Source organism: Corvus hawaiiensis, chromosome 3 (genome assembly GCF_020740725.1).
Source record: "Corvus hawaiiensis isolate bCorHaw1 chromosome 3, bCorHaw1.pri.cur, whole genome shotgun sequence".
NCBI classification, from domain to species: Eukaryota; Metazoa; Chordata; class Aves; order Passeriformes; family Corvidae; genus Corvus; species Corvus hawaiiensis.
In genome coordinates, this window is record NC_063215.1 from 7,712,649 (window position 1) to 7,734,532 (window position 21,884).

Below are 21,884 nucleotides of genomic sequence, written 5' to 3' on the forward strand. Positions count from 1 at the left end.
GCTAGATTTTCCCAGTGCTGCCCTGCTACTTGGTAATGAGGAGACTTGCTTTGATATATCTAACCCCTGGGTATTACAAAGACACACTGTGTTTCCAGTAAACTCCTGTACATTCCTACACCCAAGGTCATATCCAAGCCCAACTAAGCTTTCTGCTGCACTTGGAGTACTTACTAATCACCCACATTGACTTCTTGGAATTGTAATGCTGCCTTCAGATTAAACCCAAAGGCTTGGTAGCATGTCAGCCGACAGCCTCCTAATATCATGAGATAAACATGTGGCAGAAAATCTGGTTTGCAGGCACTGTGTTCAGCTGGTAGCTCAGTGGCAGGATGCCACATGCATAAATCTCATGCCCAGCAAGAAGGAAAGAGCAGCCCCTCTGTCTTCCTGCAATCAGGTTTCAACGTGACATCTTTATGGCAGCACAGCTGACTAAACACTGTAATGTCACCAGTGAGCGGCTGTCCTGTTCTCCGAGCTGTTTGCAAAGCAGCTCTTGGGTCGGTATTTCCAGCAGGAATATGAAGAAAGGCTTTTAAATGCACAGGATGATAAATCATTGATCCATCATACCTGCAATTTGCCTGATACTAAGGATTAAAAAAAGCCCCACTCCTACCATGCATTCTCTGGCTTGCTGACTAACTGCTATGAAATAATCCCTCAAAATTCCCCCACAGGGTACCAGCGGTAAGTGGTGTTTCTTTTGCTTATGGGCACTCACCTATTCAAACATAGCAAACAGATGCACCCCAAAAGCACACTGCCAACAACAAAACAGCTGCAGCTTCTCAGGTGCTTCACAGAACCACTCATACCTCCGCCCCTACAACACACAGGCACGTGAATCCATGTGCCATAACTCTCCAAAAGGCTTCTTGACTATAATATAAAATAATTTTGTTTCTGGAGTTTGGTCCTGAATTCTGGGGCCACATGCAGCACAAGGCAAGAGAGCACTTGTGAGGAGCTGCTTGTAGATGTGGGTCTTTGTAAGGCTGTTGCTTCAGCAACAGCGAAGAAAGATTTTGTAAAAAACTGAAAAATGTGTTGGAAAAGCCACAAATGAAGAGACTGAGCAGACTGAGAGACAAGGGAGCTCCTCAAACCAATTAAAACTTCAGAGAAATAATTCTGTAGATTTTCTGTCAAGGGTATCCCTTTAAAAAAACGTAAAAGTTTAGTAGAGAGGGATTTTCAGGAACTGCTAATGCCACCTGCATCCTCTTTTTTATTTAATGCAGTTTCTTCCTAAGGGCATGTTCCTGCACTGATTCCATTCCTGCTGCTGCCTTTTCTTCTCCCTCTGTAAGCCCGTATGGGAGCTGAGTGTCTGCAAAAGCTTCATTCAAATTGGAGCTCTTTGAGCAGCCCATCCCCGGGAAATCACAGGGGTTACCGCTCATCCCTTGCATTTTTCACTTTCAGAGAAATTGAAGCTTCTTGTACTTTCATTATGGCATCTTTCTGCATTTGTCTGCTCTTCCCACAAATGGATTTCCAAGCACCAGGGTAGTGTGGGCTTTTCAAAGAAGCCTAATTGAACTGTTATAGAGTGGTATAGAGCCTAATTCACTTAGGCTCCCTTGGAAGCATCCTTTTTCATATTTATTCCAACACTCTTTTCTGAAACTTAATGCCCTTGAGTATATTGATTGATCAATTAATTTCTTGTTATGATGAACTAAGTAATTTGTACATGCTGGTATTGGGTATCAGCTTCTATCATTACCTCCTTGTCATCACAGAGCAGAGTTGGAATTGTCATTGTTACCTGTCAGATTCTCCATTTTCCTGAAGCAAACTGCTCTTCTGCATGGAGGCTCTTTAAAATGTGCCTGAGAAATAAGGGATCTTCCATCTGCTCTCTCACAGTCACCAACCCTTTCTCCTCTGTAGCATCTTGCCTTTGAACTGCCACTCTCTGTCACTGCCAAAATATAGCTCATGGGCATTTGTAGCTTTTTTGACATAAATCCTCTTCTCCTTCTCTCCATCACTTTCCTTACCCTCACTGACAGATACAGGGCTTACAGGTGGGCTTTGTGCTTGCTTAGTGTTAGACTAATTTGCTGATTGTTAGACTAATTTGCCAAGTCTCAAATTCATCCCAGTGGTCCTTACTGTTGTTATTCCCATGCATCCTTCCAGGCAACTCCCCTCCTTGGGGCTTCAAACACTTGTAGACATTTATCCCTCTTTAGCTGTCATTAGGCCAAGTCATGCATATTCACATCTTTTAATCTTTTTTTTCTCACATCAGTTCCTTCAGTCTTTTAATCATTTGTGTTGCTCTTCTCTAAATTACCTCAAATTTGTCTACGCATCTCTGGTTCTCAGACACCATGAAGATGCTGTTTAGATAAATCTGCCTCTGAGGACACAAGTTCATAAAAAGCTTGTTAATGTCTTTTTGGTGGAGACATTTTGTATTGCTGCTGGACACCATGATTTTAAAGGTTTGGAAAAAGGGCACATGATTATATCGTTGCAGAGTGCAACAAAAGGCGGCTGTCATTCAGCTGAGCCTCTTCTTCTTCATTCATCACTGCAGTATCTGCCCCTCTTCTGGCACTTCTCTCGGCAACTTGTTGAAATGTTTGCTCTCTCCTCATGTCTTGTCCCTCCTCAGGGTGAGAGGGAATCTTCATACAACAGGGACTCTTGTTTTCCCAGGTTTTCTGTCATTAATAAACATGGTAGTAGGTTTTTTTAATATCAGAGAAAACAGATATAGTTTTGGACTTGGAAGAGAAAGTGGGAATGTTTCCAATGAGCTTTGGTATGTCTATGCTTTGGGCAGGTAGCAAATTGCTACACATCCAGCAACTTGCCATCCTTCCCATCCCATGTGGACACTGGCATGACTGCAGCTCTGAGCAGCTTTAGCAGCTGTCAGTATCTGTGGACAGTACGGCTCGTTATCCACTGGATCTTCCCAACAGCCCTCATGGGAGGCATCACTTCCCTCCAGCTTATAGTGTAAGAAATGGGGGCAAAAAGGTGAAACAACCTGCCCAAGGCCATGTAGAGAGCTGGGGGATGTGCTCAGGTGAAGACTGCATGGGGCCTGGCAGAAATCTTTCCTTGTTTGGGCAGCTGAGACTGCTGGTTTCAGACAGCAAAGCCTCCATTATACAATGTATTTTTTGCATGAGTTTGCTGGAGTTGTAATGAGCTTATCAAGGGGATAACTGTTAGGATAAACCCTACAATCTTGTCCATCAGTCATGAAGAGAAATAAATAGGAAAAAAAGAGTAGATTCAGCCTTCCCAGATGTGTCAGTCAGATGAAGGCTCTGCACTCAGTGACAGCAATCAGAAGGACTCCTACAACCGGTGCTCTGTGTCCAGGGGCACGTGAAATTACCTGCTAGTCCTGACCTCACCTCACAAGCTGCTTCTTCTGGTCAGACCAGTTTTAAACTGCACTACCAGCAGCACTAAACCAGCTTCATAAACGTTACCCTATGAGCTGAGCACTGCTCCAATGCACTAGGGGGATACAATTATTTACCAAATCCTGGTTTAACATGTCACTCTCCGAACTGCCTCTTTGTCTTATGCAGATGATCAGCAACCCTTAAAGCACTGCTGTTCTCTCTTTGTAACAAGGCTCAGGTGCTGTCTTTTGTAATGCCACAGAGCACTTTTATGAGCACTGTTCATATGAGCACAATGTGCACAATTAAACATCAGCCAGAGTGCAGCTTTTCAACTTGCCTTCCAAGAAAATCCTGCTTCCTTCCCTGTCACTGCCCTCCAGCCTGGTGGGGAAAGAATTAACAAAAGCAGAAACAGTCAGACACCCGAAGAAAAGCTTTTAGAAAGGCAGAGAAGAGCAGGTAGACAGCACACAACGCCCTTCCAGGGGAACAGGAGGATCTGTTGAAAATCTCCTTCCCAGAGGCTTTCAGCAGGGGATCGGGCAGGAGGGGAGGCAGTGATGGGTAAGTTGCTGTAAGAGCACGGCATGAGGCTGCAGTAGGGGAACACAAGGGGTGAGATTTACTGTCCTCAGGCACTGCAGAGTGACACAAAGCCATTACAGCACAAGGAGTTCTGGAGAGCTGCAGCTGCCCTGGGGGCAGAGGGTGCTGATTCAGAGAGAAACTCCTCTTTGGGGATGTCTCTGCTGAGAGAGCCCCTGCCAGGCTTTGCCAGCGAAGACGGACATGAAGGTGAGATGAAGAGCACAGACCTTTCCCTGTTTGTGCCAGACCTCCACCTTTGGGAGAATCACCAATGCAGGACTTGGAAGAAGCTGCCAAAGAGGCATTTTAGTCACCTGCCATTGGAGCTATTGAAAATAAAAACATGACAGTAGAGCCTGAACTGTCAAGGTAAAAGGAGATGGGGAGACCATGAACAAAGTGGGGGCTCTGGAAATCCATGCCCTGAAGGATTTAACTGCCAGCACTACCTCTGGGAGAGAGAAATAAAACCAGACCGGGTCACCTGAGGAGTGCAGTAGAGCTGGAGTGATGGGACTGCTGCAATTCACGGCATCCATCAACCCTCCCAAGAGACCCCAACAGTCCTGGTGTCCTCCACCCCAAAGAGTCTAAAGGCAGCTCACAGAACCTATCTCCAAACTCTGAATAAAATAAAAATATCCATGCACAGCTCCTGCAGGAAGGTTCATCCTGTGTTCAGTGTTGCCACAGCTGCCCAGTTCTCCAAAGCTCTGAGCAGCCTATGCATCTCACAGGAGCTTGGGCAGCTCTTGGCATGGTGGGCCGTGCTGCACACCATACACAAATTCTTACTCATCATCATCTTCATTAGAAATAAGATTATTTAGGTCTATCTTCCTTCCTATCCACCATGGAAGCTACTTGTTCCCAGGCTCTGAAAATGTAGACTCATTATGGTAAAGATGGTACTTTTCATTGCAAGTGTGAGCTCCTACTTTTAAAAAATAAGTACCTATTTAACTGAGAGCTTTATAATAGATCAAGCAGTGCACAGAGTACTAAGAAAAGTGAGAGCCACTATTTAAATAAACTAGCTTAGTGGTAGAATTGGGCAGGAAAATAGTTTCTTCTTGCTATCTTTAATAGTAACTTATTCAAAACCCTTATCTCTGGATAAACACAAATTAAAAATTAAAAGCTCCTGTAAAGTAATGCATGAAACCAAAGTACCACAGAGAAATCTGGAGAAGCAAATAAAACTGCCATCATAAACTACGAAAGCACTGCAGAACCAGGACAGAGGGGAAGGAAACTTGGGAATAAAAAAACCCAGAAAAGCACCTCAACTGCAACATGGAAGGAAGAGAGGTGGGGATGGTGGTGGTGGCAGCAAGAAAGACCACCACTTAAAAAAAAAAATTCCCAGCATTGCCTCAGCAGCATGCAGAAGGAAATATTTAAAATCACAGTTTTGAGACCGTCTGGCGAGTGACACCTTCTGCTGGCACCAGGCAAGCAGGCTCCTGGCACAGGGTTCCTGAACTCCAGCCCCTGGGAATCGTTCCCGAGGTGGTGCTAAGTTCAGAGTGGCACAGAGACATCAAATTTCAAGCACTCAGGGAAAGACTCAGTGAAACTGTGTTTTTCAAGGCCAGTGAGAGCCAAAAAGGGGTGCACTTCAGTAAATCCATGATACTGTGTGAATGTTTTAGGCAATAATAACACTGGGCAATGCCAAGTGGCACTGCTGGCACATGGAGGAGGTGGTCAGAACGCGGGGTGGTCCCCAGGCTTGTCCTGCTGAGCCATATCTCCTGGGCACACAGGGCAGGAGCAAGGCCTTGGGGGCTGCAGGGTCTGGCAGGGACCAGGGGCTCAACTGGTGGAGCAGCACAGGCAGCAAGGCTTGGCCTGGCATGCAGTACCCCACTCTCTTTAATGCCCTTATCCAGCAGCCTGGGGAGAGCAGGAATTCCTATTTCTTCTACTTTGGAGGCAAGGTGTGGATGTGCAGCTGCTCTGGATCATATCCAATGATGCATTTAACACCCCACTGCATGTTTAGGTGCTTGAATTTACATTTCAGTCAAGAAGGTACAGACTGTCATGATGTGGGATGGCATCAGCAACGTTGCCAAGTGTCTCCCTGAGATCCAGTCTGGTCCATAAGCAACTGTCCACCTTAAAACAGCCCAAACTGTGACTGGTGGTCAACAGAAACAACTGGCCTCCAAAGAAGGGGACAGAGGAAAACAACTTTCTCCTTATGGGATCTGTGCAGAGAACTGGCCTCCAAATGGAGAGGTTTGGGGTTCAGACCACAGAGTTGACTCAAGGCAAGTAGCAGGTTTTTAGGTATCACCAGGGATGACTTCTGGTCCCAAGGACAATCAGCAGCCTCCAAACAGTCATTGCTTCCAGCTTATCTGGAGACAGTGCCAGGCAAAGTTACAGACTCAGTTTCTTTAGGCAAGAGCAGACTGCATAGCTCATACGGTTGAGGAAAGGCTAACTTGAATAAATATATAAAACCCAAGGCATTATCTAAGCAGCCAATAAAGATACAGAATCTTTATTTTATGAACTGGAGTTATATCATTCAGTATGTGGCATCAAAAGAAATACACATTTTCTGACAGATTTTTTATTTCCTGCTGTTACTAAAATGCATCCCCTTAAAGCAGCATCTCACACAACTGTAATTCTTCCCAATTTATCTCTGACGGAGCCTGCAGTCAACAACTGGAGACCCCAGCTTTGTACTGTGCATGTCACAAATGAGATTTTCATTCTAAATGATCAGATACAGGGATCAGATTTTGAAATTACATACATTTTGTGCATAGCCTGCATTCCTTTTGTCTTTTTTTTATCTGAACTGCCCATCGCATCTCCCACACACCCGTATGTTTAAAATTGCATGGAGATGGTTTCTATTCTAAAAGAGGCATTCATGGAAAGGGAGCAGAGTGAGGCTGCTGAGATTATTTTTACCTGAGCTCTGATTGCGGCGTCCTTCTTAATCCACTTTATCACTGTTTCATACACTAGCTCCTCTGCTTTGGTGTTCAGGCTGTCATTGGACATGTAGGAAATGAAGTCATCTTTTGAGATATTAAGGATCTCTTCTTGGTTTGCCACCTCTGGGAAAATTTGCAGGGCATAAGCTTTGGCCATGTTGTATAGTTCAGTGCACTGCATGGCTTCAGCCATGGCTAATATTCCTAAGCAGTTGCTAGCAGTCAGCTGTTTTTCTAAAAAGGGAAAAAACCAAACAAAAAAAGGCAATTGAGAATTATTAAAAGCAAGATTCACATTTGTTCTGAGATCATGAGAAAAATAAGTGTCACGGACAAACCTCCAATCCTAATTAATTTCAGGGAGTTAACTAGAAGCAGCACCCTCGGTTAATTTGGAATTGGGGTTTGAAGTACAAAAAATCAAAGTCTGCCCAACAAGTGAGTTGGGGATGGAGAGAGAAATGCACTCTCTGAGTCTGCTTTTTGTGTAAGCCTCCACAAAGCACTGGGGAAACCTACTGACTTAACAGTATCTGGGGCTTCCCAAGGGATGGGAACCCAGCCAAGCGACTGCTGCTGTTCCTACCGCCTACAATGTTGCTTTAAGGAACAGCAAGGACGTAAACGCCAGTGCAGACACTTACGAGTAAATGCAAACAGCACTAAAGACATTTCTGAGAATGCTGCAGTCATTTTATGATAGTTTTTGCCCTGTTCAGCTACTAAGCTACTTCAAGAAAAAAAAAAGAAAAAAAAAAATCCTCCTCCCTCTTATTTTTTCAAAGGAACTTTGTTGCTGCTGAATGTGATGACATCCCTTATGCAAAACACAGATTATACTAACGCCTTCTGTTAAACGTTGTGTAGTGGGTTTCAAAGAAAATCATGCACAGAGGAGACAGCATTATCTCCTTCCCAGCAAACAGAAGCAGCAGCACAGTGTGTAGCTGTGTGTTAGAAGTGTGCTGCACCATACATTTGACTGTACTTTTTTCCTTTCCAGCTATTTTGAAGAAAAGCCCACCAATTTTAGACATTTATAAGAGGAACTCTCAGATTCTTCGCAGCTTTTGTTAAACAAGCTACTACTAATAAGAAGAATATATTCTTTTAACATACAGGACTAAAAAAAAAATAATAATGAGAGAGAGACTGCAATAGATCACAAAGGCATCAGTACCAGTGGCAGGCTCCTGTGCTGTCAGAGAAGTCTATCACATATGGCACTATGACAGAGCACTGGACAGGAATTTGCAATAGCCCCATATCTCTTCAAACAAAACCCTCATCAGATTGCTTCTGCTGGAAATGCTCAGGGATTCTTCCCTACACCCAGCTTGTGCCTTCATCAGATTGAAAACCTGAACACAACCTATATGTGGCTTTTAATAAAATGGGATTATGAACCACCTTTTTCTTTTTTTTTTTTTTCAAACCTGACATGATATTAGGAGTTTTGTGGTTTTGTTTGGCTTTCTTCCTCTCCCAACTCTTCTTATTTTCTTTTACAGATTCAACAGTCTCAAAACTAGGTTATCTCATTTTGCATCAGTTGATTGTACTGACCCCAAGGAGCCCATTTCCTCAAGCTGACTGCAGCAGCGACACTGTTTGCTGTCAGTAGATTTTGTCACTCATAGACTGCCCACAGACAGGTTGTAAACTGATAGCTGTGAAGCCCAAAACTACCAAATTTTTTTCTTAAAAAAAACAAAAACAAAAACAAAAACAAACCACCACAAGAAACCCCCAAAAGACCAAAAACCTCTTCCAGGTTCCTTGCTTCTATCTGCTGGCACAGTTTCATGGTGTACATACAGCTGGGAATAAAATAATCATCTAACAGAGCCCAAAACTCTCATCATCTCTTGGCAAACTCTCAAGTCAAAGGACAATCTGCCACTGTTCCACCTTATCCTCACAGGGTTAATAATGAAGGGAATAATCAATTTTGACTCATTAAGCAGCATATCATGGTAAAAACTTTCAAGAGTCTTTCTCTTCAGAGGACTGGGTTTGCCTCTATCAGGAGACATCCCCATACCATTTCCAGCTGAGCCTGTGGTGTGGGGCAGAAAAAACACTGCTCACAACTGATTTCTTCAGGTCTGGCCAGGTTTCCCTACCTCTAACAAAACTGCTAGACTGATGCAGCCTGGTACACTGGTCCAAGCAGGTCCATGTTGGGCCTTGGAGCTTTACTCCCTTCTCTTCCCTGAGAAACCCCTCCATGGCAAATTCCACTGATGTTCCTGTCTGGTTCAGGAATTATTGTGAGGCCCTCTGGAGAGGGGTCCCAGGGACATGTGGGATGTGGGACTAGGGAATGTGCAGGAGGCTGGCGACACACTTCTCTTTACTTCACTTCTATGTGATGAGCATCACAGCAAGGTGGCACAGCAACATCTGTTTAAGATGAGGGCTGGCATGTGAACTAGAGGGATTCATTGCAGGTGAGCAAGACAGACCTTGGGACAACAGCTATAGGAGATATGGAAGATCTTTATCCTATGAACATGAAAACACCACCTCATGCCTCCATTTTTCATCTCTGACTCAAAATTTGGGGGCAAGACATATGTCTCTTGGCTTCAGCTGTCTGTGGTGCAACTCTGCATTCACATTAATATCCCTGCACACCAACAAACAAACAATTCCAAGTAGGAATCTGGTAATCTGGATTAATCTGGTAATATTTTGGATGACGACTTCAGGATGAGCAGAACCCTGCATTACCAATGCCTGTTACTCCTCACTGACTATAAAGGGAGCCTATATAACTACTTAGACATAGACTTCTGCTATATAACATAGCTCATCCCAAATGACTGCAGTCCAGGGGTACTTCTCAATGCTGGCATGAAAAACACAGCTAAGGACCAATTCTGTTCCATCTGTTCCTGAGCTGAGTTCCTTTGGACACTGGCATGTTTACAGTAATTGTTGTTTTGCCACAGTGACACTGGGTTTGTAAACAACACATTTTTGTGAAGTTTCACCTTGCCTCCATTCAGAACACAAGTGCTGACTGCTAAGCTATTCCCAGTGCTCAAGGGCAGTTTTTAACAGACTCATGAGCGGACTTTAAGGATATCAGATGTAATCTTGTAGGTTCTCACTGGTTTGAGACAGTGCTGGATAGCATATTTGTTGCTATGTGTGTTGCAATAATGCAATCAGCAGCTGGTACTTTCCACTGTGTTAGATGTGACTTTGGAACAGGATCCTGTGTAGCATCATCAGGAGACAATCAGCCAGGCAGACTGCTCCATCTGCACTTCTGGGAGTGGGGAGACTTGAGATAAAGCCAGAGATAAATGGTATGCAGGAAGGATTACTCAGTGAGATTGTGGTAGCAGTATGGTGGAAGCTCAGTGGTGGTTGTACACTCCCTCTGTGTGCATTAAGCACTGTATTTTCACTTAGAGAGGCTTTCTAGATGATGAATTGGATATCACCAAAAATAGCACAAAACGTGTACTTCCTTGTGGTACTCTGTGTACATTCTGATGAGAAACTTACTCCTCAGGTATTCCTACTAGTGTCAAAATGCATGTGAAGATGGGAGATAGGTCAAAGACTTTTGGATGCATTCATTGTCTAATGAACTGTCCAAAAGATTTCCTGTCCCCTGTGAGAGTCTTCTTCCTTTCTCCTATCTCCAGGTATAGTTTAAGTTTATTAATCGTTTATATGAAGTTTATATATTATAGTTTCTCCAGTGCTGGGCAGTGCAGTTCTCCAGCTGGCTCAAAATGCTCCACCTTGGATGAAAAAAAGAATTGCCCATAATACTTTCTCTTGAATTCATAAGGACCATAAATGCCTCTTCTTTCCTCAGGTGCCTACTCATGCAGGTCTTATCACTGGTCCATTGTTCAGTTTTTCTCACTGCTGCCTCTAATACTCTTTCCAAATTGATTTTGTGCTCTTTGCTCAGGAGACTAAGAAAATTCAGAGCTCCTGCTCTTTCCTATTCTGTTCCATGAAACTACCAGGTTCCACCAACTTCTTTAGGCTTAAGGATGAATACTTTTACTTTATCAGCAGCAGGCTGAGTACAAGCTCAGAGTATTTTCCTCCTATGATGGGTGTCCGTGCACCATGGGCTGAAACCATGACACTGGTGGTGTGTGAAACCCAATTCAAGCCATGACTGTGATGATAGTGTAAAACAAATATGGAAAAAAAGAAGAAAAAAAGGCTCAAGTCTTCAGCCATATGGGTGGAGGAAATACCTATGATATCCTGACCAGTTTGCAAACATTTGCCCAGTTATCATATGGTGCCTGCATGAACCTGTGACCATCGTTGCATCAGTCAGCAGAAAACTGTTGTCATTTCTCACGGTCTAGACAAAAGCCGAGGAGACAGCATGTGGGGAAGAGAGAGAACATGGCTATAATTATCGCAGGAAAGCTGGTTAAGAAGTCTCCCATTGAAATGAAACTACTTTCCTGACACATTTTGCTACATCTTTTCACCAGAAGGTACAAGAAAATTTGGGGTGCCTCTGCCCAAGGCTGCTGAGAGGACCAGGATAGGGACACAAAAGCTGTTTGGACATCAACCAGACAGGACCCTCCTGGATCTTCCTGGCTGAAAAAGGATGATCTGAACTTCATCTGAGATTGTGCTGTGCTATGCTGAACAGACTTAATAATTTGGGGCTTTTACTTTGAACTTCCCTTCTCTCCCTATTTTGACATGGCCACTGATGGCGAAGATTCACTGTTTATACTGGTGAACCCTCCAGAAATGCTGCAGGAAAAAAACCCCTGATTTTTACCATATTTTTGCTTTGAGTAGAGCAGAGGTAGCTGAGGTGAAAAATAAAAACACAGCCACAGAGAAGACAAAATGCTTTTCTTTAAACTTTTCAGATGGCAAATGCTCTGCTGTCTCTGTAGCGTAATCGAGTCACAGTTATAAATAAAAATAAGCAATTACACTCCGTGAATTCTCCAAATGAGAATACAAAGTTCCAGTGACTCTCCATATATCACTGAACTTATAACCAACTCTACTATTTCATATCATAACATGGTTCACTGAATTAAAATATTAACTATCAGAAAAGAGAACTCTCACACTGATACAATGAAATAAGTGTATTTTGGTTTTGTGGCTGAATCTTCAGTGATAGCACAACTTAAACACATCCTGTGTTTCTGGAAAGGCTGCAAGTTCTAATCACTGTAAAAAGGTGGTGAAGGGAAGCTGGGAGCAAGCAATGCCAGAGCCAAAGCCTCATTCAAATTGCACAGTTTACATGGTAGGATTGCAAAGCATAAATTTCACATCACCAGTACCCACCCATTTGAGAACAGACTTTGAAATAAGGGGCATATAAAAAGTTGGAAAGAATACAATGCCAGAGATTCTTTACTGATGCCTGCATTGTACCAGCCTAGTCACACCACTCATCTGGCCAGCAGGCTGGCTTAGCACTGAAAATTAACACAGCAGTAAACTGGACTCATTTGAGGGTTTTTTGTTGTTCTTGTTTTTTGAGTGCAACATTTTGTAAACTCTCATCTTCCACGTTCTGTAATAGTAGATGTCAATTTTAAATGAGAACTTCCCAGGAAGAACAGCTCATCTGGGCTTCAGAGGAAATGATGTCTCCCTCACCAAGCTGGGAGTTGAGGAAGCCCAAGCAGAAATCAGATGTCAAAAAAAGGTTATCTGGTACTTATACCTGGGAAGTAACTCATATAATATCAAGATCAATTTTTTTTTAAAAATATATTTGTGTTAATAATTTTAAAATTATTACTGTCTCATAAACTGATATTACAGCTATGACAGTGAAGGAGTGGCTTGTGGTACAGACAGGAATTTGAACCAGTGTGTTTCAGCTGAGCTCCAGTTCTGGCTCCTCTTCTGCTGTGCCTGGTCTGTCTGGTTCCAGTTCAGGCCAGTAAAGCTTAGCTGAGCTGGAAATCTTGGACTGTTTTGAAATACTCCCTGCTGGAAAGCAGAGGGAAAGTGAAAGGAGCAGGATGATACAGTGCTTCTGGCAAGAAGAATGAAGTTCTCATAGCCACGAGAGGATGGACCGAGGCACTGATGAAGATGTTGCTCTGTAGACCCTCACTGAGACAAATGCTCCCCATGCACACAGGGCATGCCAGTTACCAGGGGTGGGCACAGCAACCTTTCCTTCCACCCACCTTTGGGATGACATCAGGGCATAGCTCTGTATGCAGTAACAAACTCCATGAACATTGAACCTGGAACACTTGACATGTAAAGGACTTTCTCACAAATGCAAGAAAATTGCAGATATTGCAATGCAGTCCTTCTTTTTTTTGCAGATTTGCAGGAGTTCTTCATCCATTGGAGCCCACCTCCAAACTCTTTTTGGTGTATGACCAAGCTGGCCTGGTGTAGAACCCCAAATATGCTGTCACAGTTATAAGCAACCTGTGTGTTACAGCCTGGTATCTATGCAGGTATATCCTCTGGGAAACAAAATGTCACCAAGATTGCAAGTATAGAACAAGATTCAACAAAACAGGTTATCCAAGATACGAAAGCTGTTGCCACTCAAGCAACAGGCTACACTTCTCTAGACCATTTTCCACTGGCCATCACGTCAGCATTTGAAAATCAAATCACAAATCAAATTAATGATGCTTTACTTTATTTTACTCTGTTTCATCTTGGGTTTCTTCCTTGTCTTTTAAGAATTGTTCAAAGGTTTACAAACATTAACACAAGATCTTAAAGCCTCACTAGATGCAGTGATTCTTACCTAGAAATGAAACGCAGACTTTACAGAAAGTATGAAACTGGAACTTGCTGGCAGCTTCCAGTAGGGTTTTTGCATTGGCTGAATCTATTATCAAAGAACCTGTATAAACAAACTCCAGGAGTAACTCCAGGACATCCGCAGTGAGGTTGGACATGGCCAATTCCAGCTTCTCCCCGCTTCTGCTGCTGTCTCGTGGTGACCTGGTAACAGCAGACAATTAAATTATGGACATTACACCATCCCCATTTTTTTGGCTTTTATTGATTAGTGAGGGCTAGAAAATCGCTTTGCACCTCATTACATTTCTCCATTATTTTTGTTTACGGAACTGAAGAATATGAATTTAAAATAACTGAACTTAAAAACTTTAACTGGATCTGAAAGAGAAGAGTCTTAAAGCAAGTCTTACAAAAAATCTGTTTATTGCTACTTTGCATTTTCATGCAAAAACAGTTGCAAAAGAAAAGGAAAGGAAAAGAAAGGAAAAAAAAGAAAAAGGAAAATGAGTGATCCAACATTAATGAAAATGAGGAATGGGCTTAGCTTTCAAAGGGAAACAATACATTTTAACATCTTGGTTAACATGTCATAGTCTGTGAATAATATAACCGTGAAGGAAAAACCACTCTCCAATTTCAAGAGAAAAGGTCATCCACTTTTTCAAGAATCCAGCACTGGAATAATTTTAGATGTCATGTGCACTTAAGGATACATTTAAAGACCTTTTCATTAAAAAATAGTAAAAAAAAAAACCAAATTCCTATTTAGCCTGAACTTCTCAGTATGTTATATTAAATTATAGATATGATCAATTCGATATCTGTGGTATACAGATGGCCATATATAATATAATATATGCTTATTCTAAAAATCTATTGTTCCCTTTTAGGCACTAAAAAAAGGAAGCCCTTCATGGCAATTGCTTTGAAAACTGAATACAAGACAAGCTAGACAGACAAAATGGTTAGAGCAAAGAAGGGAGAGGGGGGAAAACAACAACCAGCTCTGCCACAGGAAGCCAGCAGCCATCCTCTAGGAGTTTCATGACTGTGGCCTACGGTTTTTCCTGCATGAAGTGCTGAACAATTTGGGGATCAAAGTATCTCCTGCATTTGAAGTGTGCATTAGTGCTTGTGAAATTATTGGACAAAAAGAAAGTAATACTGAATTAAAGTAAGGGCCCAGTTCTTAATGCATGGCTGATGTGTCTGCAACACTAAACACAGGTTACACCTGAAAGACAAAAGTGATGATAAATTTGGTAACATCAAGGAGGGGAGGGGAAATCTGTTGGAGTAAGAAAATAAACTCTTTTAATGGTTAGGACCATCCAGCACCTTCTCAAAGAAACATGAGCTTTGTGTCTGCCACTGGACAGTCAACGTCTGCTCGCTCCAATTCTGCTCGAGTACTTGCAAAAGCCATTGCACGAGTGACACAAAACTGGCACACAATGCAGCGTGACAGATAAGGACTGGCCAAAGCATCACTATTCACAGGCAACACCAGCTTGAAGCGTGAGTGAAAGCTACCATGAGCACTACCAACCTCTTGGGTTCACACTGCTGCCTACAAAGGCGATGGTCAGACCTCTACTACCATCACAGAAGAAAAATAAACAACATACGAGGTTCAGTTTTCTTCCCACACAACACCCCAACCACATGCCCCAGCAACATCTGAAGTTATTTGGGAAAATGCTTAAAATTTGCAGTGGATGCTTTGTCACTGGTCTTCCATTGACCAGCCCTAGTCAAGTCAAGGGCACAGCTTTAATTCATACGAATCTCTGCAGGATCAAGGCTTTAAAGAGGTTTCATCTTCAATGGAGGATCAGCTAGCAGTCCCTAATTTCACAGTCTTCTCTAAGGTAGTGAACAATGGTTACTCCCATTCACAGGAGGAAACTGAGGCACAAGGAGACAAAATCATTTGCCTATGATCACAGAGTCAGGAGCAAACCAAGGAATTAAACCCCATTTTTAAAATTCTGAATATTGAACTGTCCCTTTGCATAGCAACACAGGTGTGTTAGACCCTATCCCACATGCAGATGCTAAGAACACATACTGATCATGACACTTGTTGTACGCCTACAAGCACAGAGGTGTATGCTACCCTGAATCCTTATGCTTTATCACACCACAGTATTCTTTCTGAACTCTTGCACGTGGATTCAATTCTGCATCCGAGGCAGAAAATCTCCGGTGGCAAAACAGAAGAGTTGCCATTTCCTAGATCCTCAAGAGGATGTGACAAAATGTTGGGTTTTTTCCTTTCTCACACTCCCACCCCAATAATATGCCCCATATCTGGTTTATCTCCAGTTGTACATACATCTGGTGCTGCACTCTGGGCTGTCAAAATACCTGTTGGCACTGATGCAATTCTTGCTGAACTGCTCCCAGAAGTGGTTTGTACCTGACAGTAAGCTCATTTTCACATGGGCTGGGTAATAAACACACCACCTAAAATTTCAGGCGTACTCAGGAGGTACTCAGCAAGCGACAGAGTCGAGCTCTTTGCACTGTGGGAAGCCCTACCATAAGCAATTATTTATTTAACGCCACTAATTGCACTGTGTTGGCACTGGCTGTGGGAAGGACTGCGTGTGATCCGCTGGGAATCACACAATCGCACCCAGCGCGGAGACCAGGAGGCACAAAGGAAAGGATGATGTGACACCAGTGTCAGCGCAGACACGTACCCATGCTAGCAACAACTGCAAGCTGCTATTTTTCACAATAATTAAGTAATAATCTCTTTTACTTTGTAATACACCGAGCAATAAACTGCTGCTGCAATTGATTAAATGCCAAAGAAAAGCTAAGGTGTTTAATCAATCACTAGAGCCACTTACGGCAAGTATAATACAAAGCTACAGAGATTATTGATATTACACAATGAGCCAGAAATGGGAAAGAAAATTATCCCTATTCCTGCCTCTGCAATGCCTTGAATGTGTTGTGCTGTTTTGCTTGTGCTTTCTACGCAGCGAGCCCTTTGGCTCCACGTTTGGCTGGATCAAATACTGAGTACAGCCTGGATACAGCCTGCACAGGGAAATCACAGCTACCCTGGCTTCCACACCAGGGATCTGGCTTGGTATAGGCTGGAGAATGGGCAGGGAATTGGCTGAAGCAGGTCCTAATGGATCAAAAATAAGCATTTGAAGGAAGAGAAGACCATAATGTGGGGAAACAGACTGATGTGACTGAAAAGGGAAATTCCATAGACTTCTTTATGAAATTATTTCAGTGAATTTGGTTGTAGCATCCCCCTCAAAGCCTGACTAAAGGTTTCTGTGTTCCTTGTTTTCACACGTATTAGAATATCATATGCCCTGTGCATAATGATGTGCATAATTCATCTATTTGGGACAGAGTCTTCTCTCGGCTCCTCTAGAGGAACTGCAAGGAAGTGGCTAAAGCTGTATTACAAGAATAGAATTTAGTCTTGTAAATGCATATGCAGTGTATTTGGGAAAATCTGTAGCAATATATAGAGTTGTTCCCCAAATAGCTCATCCTGTGTCTCAACAGGAGGAGTTTTGTTGGTGACATCAGTAAATGCAAACATTTAGAGAAGTCTGTTACCAGAAAAGCCCCGACTTCCTGCCTTAAGGGCTGGGAAAAGTCACAGTTCTACCTGGTACATACACTCCTGTTCCCCAACTCCTGGCATAAACATCAGGTGTTTTGGGGATTGAGAGCCTGCCTCCTTCATGTTTCAGTCTCACCTGAAGCCAGCCAATGCACTCTTATCGTCCATGGACATCATTAAATGTGGCACATTCTGCTATTCGCCTGGCGAACTCTAAAGTTTAAACAGAATGATGTCATTTTATTGGCCTTGTAATCATTGCTCATATTATAAAGGTCACACATTTCACATTGTGGCAGAAAATCAATAGCTCTCCCAACAGCCTCTGGGGGAAAAAGTTTTGCTTCTGAAGAATAATATATAATAAACAATTTTAGTCCTTACTTTATCATGGTTATAATCTTGGAGAAAAGCTACAGTAAAAATCTGGCAAAGGCTGATATATAAACTCATTAAAATTGGGAAGTGATTTAGAACAGGACTTTTAAAAAGATTTATCTTGAGCTAAACAGCAAAGAGATTTGTTTAGGTCTACATTTAAACAAGCTCCAAGAGCTCTTTAACAGCTTAATTTTATGGTAGCTGTTGGGGAATTCTTTCAGATTTACAAATCATGTATTTCTCAGCAAGGTGATAGACCTGAGCAATGTGCAAGCAGAACTGAACCTGCAGATAAGCAGGAAGCACAGATATACTCTGAATGGGTAAGGGGGGAGTTACTGAAAAATATTCTGCATTGTCTGGAATAATTAAGTCTAACGAAATCAAGCCAATGCCTTTGAACAGTCTGGCTACTTATCCTTCAATTTAATTGCTTCAACTGGAGAAGACAAAGGCACAGGGAACCCTTTAAAGCAAAAGATGGCTTGATTACACTCTCAAATAACAAATCAGAATCAGTGTCCCTTTCTGTTAGCTAATATATAGGAAAGAGAAAAAATGTTTAAATACTTGATAGCAAGAAAAATAACCCTAATACCCCATCTGCAAGATCTAGTAGTGGAAATGACAAAAGAAAAAGTAGAGGAATTTACATTTTTTGGTATTCATTTGTCCTTGAAAATCATTTCCAAACATGTAATACACATAGACAAGAATCAGCCATAGTGCTTTCATGCTTAATAGTGATGCAACTGAAGTTTTCTGCATCTTGAGTTATAAATAGATGTGTATCTATGTGTTTTTCCTGCATTATTTGTATCAACACATTCCCATAACAGAACGTCTGTGTGATTCTGTTCAAACATTTAATAGTGAGATGCCTTGATTTGCAAAGCCACATTTAGAGTCTGGCTAAAGTAGCTGTGTAAGTGAAACACCGCGAGCGCATCAATTTGTCAATTTATGGACAGCGCTACCGCCTCTCATTCAGCCTTCCCTCATGGTTTGGATATGCTGCCTTTAACTGGCTTGCAACATTATTTTGACTGACTAATGGTTTGGCTACAGCTTCACTCAATTTTAGATCAAATACGAAAAGCTACCTATACCCGGTGCAGATGCCAGCCAATGCTCTGTTTACAAGCTACAGTCGCAAAGTCAAAACAAATTCTGGATGTTCAAAATGGAGCCATCTGCACGGAATAAACATGAAAAATGTGAAATATTTTATGTAAATGTACATTACTGCCTAGGAACAGTTGGTTCAGCTTCCACCCAGGCTGCCTGGTTGGGAACAGGAGGACTTACACAGTTTGTGACACCTATTTACATTCGATGCCATATGACTCACTGTGTCGTAGACTCAGAGGTATGACGTATATTTAAGCTTTGTGCTCCAAAAGGGCACTGAAACAAATGATTATCTTTTAAAATAAAGACACATTAAGAATTGTTATTTGTGATATTTCCCTGGGCAAGTGGGACTTGGTGTACATCTTTTTCCTTTTGCCTCTCCAAGGTCCCTCTGTGAGCCTACTGCCACTACCTGCTTCTCCCAGCAGGAGACAGCAGCAAAGAGCTAGCTCCATAATATGACCTCAATTTTCTTCATATTTCACTCAGAATCTATCTTTAAGAAACAGGAAAACACGCTCATTTTGGTAGTGTAATAAAAAAAAAATTGTTGTCTTTGACTATTTATGGCTCAGGGTCTCACACAACTCAGGGATCTGAATCTCATCCACTAATAGCACGTTTGAGCTGATGGGAGGCTGCAGGATTGCTAGCAGCAGGCAGGATCTCCAGCTCCACCCTGGACTGAGGAAACTGAAGCCCCTGTTTTGGGGCTGGTCCCTCCCTGCATGGACCAAAGCAATGGCCTGTCCTGTCACCCAGATGCCTTCTAGCCTCTCCACCCCAACACCCTCCCAGGATTTGCTCTATCAGCTCAACATCCTGATCTTGCTGGCTTGTTTTCATAATTAGGAATATAAATGTTTACCCTACAGTAATTGTGTTCCCATAATAAGAGAGCAATATATTTTCTACCAAGATAGACAGGATAATAAAAAAAAATCAAATTAAATTGCTTTGTTCCCTGGACAGTATTTAGGACTCCAGAAAACAGGAAATCCAAGATTTTCATGTAAGATGAAGCACTTAACTGAAGAAAAGCTACTTCTTTTTATCTCTGTCAAATTATTTTGATTACCAAAGAAAGGACTCCAGACTGGGGTAGACAGCTTCTCATGAGGCTTAAGAGTCTGTGTGCTCATTAGAAACTGCTGTTCAAGTCGACACAATTTAGACTGAACATCTTGTTTATTGTGGAACTTTATACTTTAATCCTTAAAGCACTGAAACTCCAGGCAAAGAAGAGAGTGCAATGATGCTGCATCTTAACTGTCCACTATTTGATTTTTTATGGTCTTCAGAGTCATTAATGGTTCAAAACCCATATGTCTATGCATCTTGGGAGAAGCAAAAAAGAAACTTTGATAAATTATAGCCAACCTTCAGCTACGTACAGATCAGACACAGCATTCTACATGAAAAGTCGTATTTCGTACTGAATATCTTGATTTATCGTAATTACATGTTCATGAGATATAAAAGCATAGATGCCCAAACATACAACACATATTTCCACGCACCAAGAAACACGTGCATACTGAGGTAATAGGTTATTTACTGAGTTATACAAGTTTATGCAGCTTCAAGGTAATCAATCATGTAAATGATGACAGGAAGGGACATTTGTAGAGCAACATCATTGCAATACGTATGTCATAAGGCACTGAATGTTTTATTAAACAGGATTTAAAAAAAAAAAAAAATTACTACCCAGCATCGCTTCTCCTTTGGAATTGTTTTATCAGCTCAAAATGTATTAACTTGCAAATCTCTGCCTTCGTTATTCTATCTTGCAGATAAATATTATCTTTGAGCCTCAGTCACTATCCATCTGTCTCATGAGAGAAGAAAACATGTACTCTATTGGTGCTGTTGTATGATTACAATAAAGAACTAGTAAAATCACAAGATTAAATAAATTACATTGTTTAAACACAGGCTTGCAAATTCATCAGGAAAATTTACCTGACCAACAAATCCATTTGCTCACTTTTTATCAGGATGTTGATACAAATAATGTTCCTTGTTCCAGGCAAACGAAATCTGGCAAGACTAGTGTAACTTATTAGAGTCAAATGCTGCTGGTTTGCACCTGCTCTATCAGAAGAAAATCAGGAAAATTAATGGCTGTGTGCTCGGGCACGCACCAGCAGCTCCTGCTAATTCACCATCACAGAAATGATCATTACAAACCAAGACGAGCAATGGGATTAAGAGCAAATGCTTTTGTTCATGGACAACATGGCCAGAATAAAATAAAGCAAACAAAAGAGCCACGTTTCCTATATACCCTTAATGCCATTCACTGATGGAACACAATCTAAATGCTCAGCCAGGACCATTTCTAAAGGCGGGATCAGCGGCAGCCTGTAACGCTACAGTGTCGGAGATCACAGTCGGAGGCGCAAATCTGGCTCCCTGCTGAGATTTAAGAAAGAAGATGACGAGTTTGAAGATGCTGGCTTAAACGACTGGCAAGTGAATGAAGAAGTGAATAGCAAGTGCCCTTGGAAGAACAGTGTTTCATGACCTAGACTTTTGCTAGGGACTGAGAATAAACTGCATCTCGCAAGGTACTAGTGGAGAAGCAAAAAAACTGGGCCAACTTATTAATAGCGTGGGATCTAACTTGTTCCAAGTATCTCTGGCAGCCTAATTCAGTGGCAAAACAACCTGGGTGAGAGCTACTATTTGTTAAAGGTAAATAAAAAATGCAAGCAGGTTCTAGGGGATTATATAGGAAGGAAGATTAAAAGTAAGTTGACAGAATAAAAAATTTATTCTCATCAAACTTAAAGCCCAAACCCTTACCCAACTCCTATCTGATTTCTTTTAATGATATTTATTACACCATCAAAAACCAGCTTAGCACAGAGCTGGCATGCAGCTAATAAATCTATTTCTTAGGAATGTGGTGAAATTTATACAAGTAATTATCTAGGTAGTCTATCCAAGACTCTTTCTCATCATTGCAATGTCTAGAGGGAAAACAATAATAAAATAATGATAACCACGATTATTATTTATTATTACTACTATGATTATGGCAGTGCCCGAAGATCC

The 21,884-nt window shown here is 41.9% G+C and overlaps 1 protein-coding gene across 4 annotated transcripts in view; it reads right to left on the reverse strand.

Annotated features, from left to right (window-relative positions):
- The window catches only part of KLHL29 (kelch like family member 29), a 406,206-nt gene that overhangs the window by 42,271 nt on the left and 342,051 nt on the right, over window positions 1–21,884 (reverse strand). For all 4 annotated transcript variants that reach the window (XM_048297613.1, XM_048297610.1, XM_048297612.1 and 1 more), the window contains 2 exons: window positions 13,704–13,903; window positions 6,918–7,177 (listed from right to left, as the gene is read on the reverse strand). In XM_048297613.1, coding sequence (XP_048153570.1) covers window positions 6,918–7,177; window positions 13,704–13,903 — 460 coding nt within the window. The remainder of the gene's footprint in view (window positions 1–6,917; window positions 7,178–13,703; window positions 13,904–21,884) is intronic.